At 44.5% G+C, this 6,081-nt stretch overlaps 1 protein-coding gene across 1 annotated transcript; it reads right to left on the reverse strand.

The window, feature by feature from the left end:
- Window positions 1-1,895: 1,895 nt before the first annotated feature.
- SNN (stannin) lies at window positions 1,896-2,199 on the reverse strand. The gene has a single exon (XM_010221813.2). It carries the CDS (start codon window positions 2,176-2,178, stop codon window positions 1,915-1,917), a length of 264 nt encoding a protein of 87 aa, XP_010220115.1. The 5' UTR covers window positions 2,179-2,199; the 3' UTR covers window positions 1,896-1,914.
- Window positions 2,200-6,081: the final 3,882 nt, after the last annotated feature.

A 6,081-nucleotide genomic window follows, 5' to 3' on the forward strand; every position in this document is an offset into this window, starting at 1 on the left:
TTCTGTTTCTCCTTGGGGTTAGGAGGTGTAGAATGCAGTAGTCCAAGTGGATGAGGCTGGCCCGACAGGCAAGTCACATGAGAATTGCATCTTATATAAGTGCTTATGCAACAGAGCAAGGACAGCCAGCTGTCAGCTGTGCCCCGTGCAGGAGGCAATTCCAGGAGCTTTTTGCTTACTGCCACTATTAGTTTTTCTTCAGGTTAGTCTCACCTTTAAAAAATACAGCCCTACAAATGCAAGTCAGTATTTTATTTCAAAGACTGCTGCCTCAGTCACAACTCCTCTCCTCACCACGTCTTGGGTAAGCTCAGTTTTTCCTTATGTGTTGGGAGCAGTCCTTGAATGCTTCCTCCAGCGCTGAATGCCTTGGACTTGCCCATTACTCGTAACTGATCTCAGAAGAAAGGGAGCATGTGGTGGAGCTGCTTGCTGGGCAGCCCAGTACTTGAAGCTTGACATCAGGCACCAAAAAGCTAAGTCCATCATCACAGAAAGTGTTTTGGTGGCCAGGGCTGGGTTAGGCTAGACTCAGCACAGAGCTGCCTCTCCTGAGGGGTCTGGATTATAGAATCTCCCTTGGGTCCTTCAGTGTTGGCCCTTCCCTCCCTCCCCCCAGCCACTGTCACAGAAAGGTTAAAGGTAGAAGGGACAGTTGGAGATGACCTAGTCCAACCCCCCTGCACAAACAGGATTGCCTAGAGCACATTGCTCAGGATCACACCCACACAGCTTTTGAACTTTTTAATTTGGGGTCTAGAACTTACTAAATATGTCTTTACAGTTTTCATAGTTCAGTCTTAGCTCTGAGCAGGAAAGGAGATGTCCTTATGTGAAAGTACATCCCTGTTGCTAGCTTAAAACACAACATCAGTTCTCAGGAAAGACTTCTAAACTTATCTTGCAGTAGCCAAGATACATTAACTACTATATAGTTGAAAGTCTGGCTTTCATCTGAAGTGGTTTGTTACCTACAATAGCCTGTTATCTTGTTTACACACACCCTAACTGCTAAATACACAAAGGGCTTTAGAACTTCATAGTAGTAGTTTTTATGCCACTTTTATTAAGTAACCACTTGTGCAGTTTGAACATGCAGACACAGAGAAGGGGAAAAGCCTGCTCAACTGCCATGTACAACTCCTGGAACCTTCTGGACTGTCCCTGAGGGTTAGGTGTCCATCATTAGTTCCTAGGTTGGAATTTGAAAATGGCAGTTTCCTTGCAGTAGCCACATGATTGGAGAATTTGCAGTTCAAGCAACCAAAAAGCCTGACCTACCTAGCTGCAACTAAAGAAAAAAAATTATTCTTTCTTGCGGCTCTTGTGTTTCCTTCAAGATACCTGCCTTTCAAAGAAAGTACTCTGAATTAGTCCAATACTGCTAGACATGAGCAAGAGTTCTGGCTTTATGGCCACACACTCAGAAGTTAAGAGCAGACGCAAGCTTTAACTGCAGAGCTGGTTCTGCTGGGGTGCAGTCCCCTCGTGGATTGTGTACAGTTGCATGATGCTAGTCCCATACGCTGTGGAACACAAAGCAGAAGCTCCTGGCAGCCTATTTACAGTTCACAGTCCTAAAGTAGTTCACATTGCAATAGTAGTTCCATCAAAACAGGCTCAGCTAAACATTCAAGTAAGAAAAATGCTATTAGTCTTCACACCAGTGTATCCCTGTCCATTGCCAGCAATGGACTTCACACCTCATGTCAGCTCCTGTCTTGGACGCCGCAGGAAATGCAGCTGATGCAAAGTGCAGCTTCCAGTGCATGCAGTTGCAAATGAAGCTTATTTAAGCCTCGTCATGGTGTCTTTTGGTAAGCAGTGTGCATATGACCAAGCTCTTCACAGCAGAGGAGACTGCTGCTGGTTACACCCTTGCAAGCTTAGTCTATGTACATGGGTTGCTCCAAGTTAGCTATGCGCTTCTGTGCCGTTCGGAGCTAGCTTTGCTTTCCTCTCCACGCAAGGTCCTTTAGCAGAGTACTGCACCAGCAGGAAGGGCTCTTTGGTCTCTCCTTCTCCCACGATGCTTTCCTCATCCTCCGACTGGCTGATCCTCTGCAGACGCAGGTAACACCAGCAGCCCAGTATCAAGGCACCAAGAGCCGCGATAGCGATGAGAATGACGATGACCGTCACCACGCCGGTGGTGGGGCTGTGGTCTGTAATAGACATGGTCCCAGCCTCAGGCTCTCACACCTCTTACACAAGGTTCTTCACTCCTCTCTCAGTTCTGCTTCATCTTCCAGCTCCTGCAGTGGAAGAGAGACATGTGAAATTAGAGTCTTCCCATACTCAGAAACATTCATGTTCAGGGTTGATGTCCTTCATAACGGCACACAGGCCACTTTCATTCACCGTTTCAAACTTCTGATGTTCCTACATTTCTTGATCATTTTGTTTTAAGCTTAGTTATTCACCCAGTCCCTGAATATGCAAGTTCTACACTTAAAATTTATACCCTTGACTCGATCAAGACAGTGCACAATCAACCTACTAAGGGATGTCAGTTCTTACTAGGAGGCGGCAGTATAAGATACATGGACTAATGCAGTTCCAAGAGACGCAGTAGAAAGAGTCCATAACAGAGCCGCCAATGAAGCCATGCAGGGTGTTGCTGTCTCAGAAGACACTAAGCACATTTCAGACAGGTGGCTGCTCACACCAAGAACATCCCTAGATTGGCACAGGAAAATTACCTGCCAATCATGGAAGCAAAGTATTCCATTAATAATGCAAGTCTGGGGGAGAGTTTTAAGTTGATTTAATAGAAACACTTCCTTAAACACTTGCAACAGTTGCAGCATTTTAATCAATTAAAAAAGTAATGCTAAAAGATTTCAACAAATCTGTCCATAACACTAGTCTGTTTAGAAGAGCTGACTACGTGGCATTATTTTTTTTCCACTGGGCTGATAAACACCAACAGATGTTCTTTCTATACATCGAGTTCCACTTGTCCCCCCCCAAAAAAGTAAAACTTTCCAAGATGCAAATACATACATATGAGGAATATCATCATTTTAAGCTTTTGCACTTCCCGGTGGGCAGAGGGTTTAAACTGAAGCTGGAACAGAAGCGATAGGCAGGAAAATGGAAGAGGAGGTGGTATGAAGAGACTGCCCCAGCATCCTGGCGAGTCCAGCAGGGAAGAGACATTCCCCATACACTTTGTGTCCTTCTAAATTCATAAATCCTTTATTTAAGGGGTGATGCAGGTCTTCCAAATTTCAAAGTTTTTGATTAAAAAAAAAAAAAAAAATCCACCCACCACTGAAATCATCAGTAGCAGAACGAGCCGCCCATGGCAGCCCAGGAGGCGTAGGACTGTCATGGTCACCTTGCTCAGAAAGATTCAGCATCACAGGGGAAAACTCATGTGTTTCCCTCTCCCTGGACATGTCTGCCCTGCAGCGCTGGGAAGCGTTTGATGCAGCCACGATAACCCAGCACCAACACGAGAGCTGGTCACCTCGCTGCAGGCCCCGGCAGGCCTCGTTCCACCGGCGGAAGCGCTGGCTTCTCCACAGAAGTTTGGTTCAGCACTTACCCTTCTGTTAAAACTGAACAGTGAATGGGATCTAGAAAATGGCTTTATTTTTGCAAATGCTGCTTTTCTACAAGACTTCAGGTGAGGACACCATCAGCTGTGAAGGGATGGCTCTCTCCAACATCCCCACCCTCTGCACAGTCAACAGCTCCTGGCAAACTGCTGTTACCAGGCCGTGCCGAGAATAACCAGCGAGCAGGTACAGGCCTTTGTGGGCAGCATTAAGAAACCAGTCTGAGAGCAAGAGCTAGATGCTACAGCCAGATAGCCGAGAACCCACATCCATCCTGCAATACTTCATATTTTTCCCCTTCTCCTTTTAAAGGGAGTGCAAACTACCATGCTCTCAGATCATCCTGGATAATACAGACCTAGCTGCATTAGTCTGTAAGACAGTGCTTAAGTTTCTATCTGAGGGACAACTAAAGCTCTTCTGGCATATTTAAGAATATGATGACAGCTCAACTGTGACAGCTCCAAGTCAAATAATATTGTTTAAAGTAATTTTAATTATGGTCTAAGGTATCATTCATATTTAATACTATCAACTAACTAGAAAAGCTCTTTTGAGCAGACTGATATATTAACAGTAGTAGACATAAACACAGAAGTTGCAGGACTTGTCTTTGAGCAGGATGTTATACAAGAATCCTCCTCTGTTTACATTTGGAAGTCATTTCCAGCTGGGCTAGGCTCTCATGTCTGAAGTGATGTTTTTCTGATATGTCAAGGTAAAGAACTAGGAGCTCTAGATGCACAAGAGTGATTTACCCTTAACAGTCCAAACTTTCAGTGTATACAGCTACTTAGCCCCAGATGCACGAATACAACTCTCTCTAGATGTATTATCCATGTAATTCCATTTCTCTAGAGGGAAAAAAAAAAAAAAAAAAAAAGATTTCATTAATACTGCCAGGATAATCTGGTTGCCTGAAGAAGCCCTATCCAGAAAGCTCCTCACATCTTTGTACTTAATGTCCAGAGTTAGGCAAGAGCAGCAGCCTACCTGTGCTTGGGAACATGTGCACATAGACATTCACCTTCCAGGAAAACAAAACATGGATGAAACTCAAGGTCAGTGTCTCCGAACAGCTCCCCCGGCTCCCCACCTCTATCGTACGACGGCAAGCACAGAAGTCAGCCTCTGCATGGGCCCAGCCTCCAACCCCCTTTTGTGGGGGCTCATGCCAGCACCCTACATAAAACCAGGTATTAAGCCTCTGTACAGCTTTTCCGTATTTAAAGCACCTTGTTAATGGTGCATGATAGTACCTGGGATGGGAGCAGTGAGTGCTATTTTATCACCTTCAGATGCAGCTTTGTTTGTTTCCCCACCCCCCCCTTTTTTTAAAAAAAAGAAAAAAAAAAAGTTTAGGTCACTGTATACCTAGAGAATAACCATAGCTCCAGTTCTGTACTTCGGTGTGGTACATCTGCATGTTTTAGCTATACCTTTACAAGCTACCACAAGGCCTTTCATTTCTTTGTTATATTTTCTAGACACGTAACTCTAAACTCACACCTCTTTCCAGCACTAGCTGATTTAGAACAAAATTAAGCTGCCTTCAGAGTCCATTTCTAGGCTGCAGATATAGTGCATTCTGCCGAGCGCCTTAAACTCTGGGACGTCCTGACTGGCTTATCCTTATTCCTAACCACGTTCTTAACCTTATTAACATCAGCAAAGCTCTTCAACACACCAGGAGCAGCACTGGCTTCACTCACCACCTCCTTAGGTGTGAAGAGAGCAATTCCACTGGATTTACAGCTCCATCCACTCATACTTGGTGGCATCCCTAGTGCCAATTCCCTTGCCACTCCCCTTTCTATCAAAGCATAGATCTGGGCAGGATTGGCAAGACTTGCTAATTTCCTAATGACTCTTCCTAGACTCATTAGCACAATTAGTCAGAGTCACTGTGGTAAGTGCACATAGCCAGCTCGGTTCTTGCTGCAGTCAGGCACTGGAAACACCAACTGGCCAAGTCATTTATTTGAGCTGAACATCACTTCCACTCGGAACTTTTCCCTAGTTTTAATAAGGAATTCAGAAACTATAAAGCAAGGACAAACAGGAAACCAGTTCAAATTTCAGGATGTCACTGGAGACAAGTTCTACGCAAGGCCAGCTTGATAGCTTCTAAATGCCTTTTGTCAGACGCTGCTGAGTTGATTACAGTTAATACCTGAGGAATATTTCTGAAAAATTACTGCTACATTAGAAGCCAGAGCTATAGGAAGAAGCTACAAAAGCAAATCCAATGCAGTGCACACAGATGTCCTAATGTCCTTCAGCAGGACACTTAAGGTACAAAGGTCAAGAGATATCTTAGCGGCATTAAGAGATATCCTATCAGCATATAAGATTCCTGTTGCAGTATTTCAGCTAAAGAAATTTGAAGGGGAAAACAGAGAATATATAAGGATTAAACTACTGATGTGGCTTCTCCCTTCAAGGGAAGGAGGAAAGACCCACAACAAAAGTCAAGTCACTGCTTAGTTAAAAGCTTCCGTGTTGGGAGAGGTTG

This window comes from Tinamus guttatus, unplaced genomic scaffold, assembly GCF_059628265.1.
Source record: "Tinamus guttatus ecotype Peru unplaced genomic scaffold, ASM5962826v1 Tinamus_guttatus_pri_ptg000212l, whole genome shotgun sequence".
NCBI lineage: Eukaryota > Metazoa > Chordata > Aves > Tinamiformes > Tinamidae > Tinamus > Tinamus guttatus.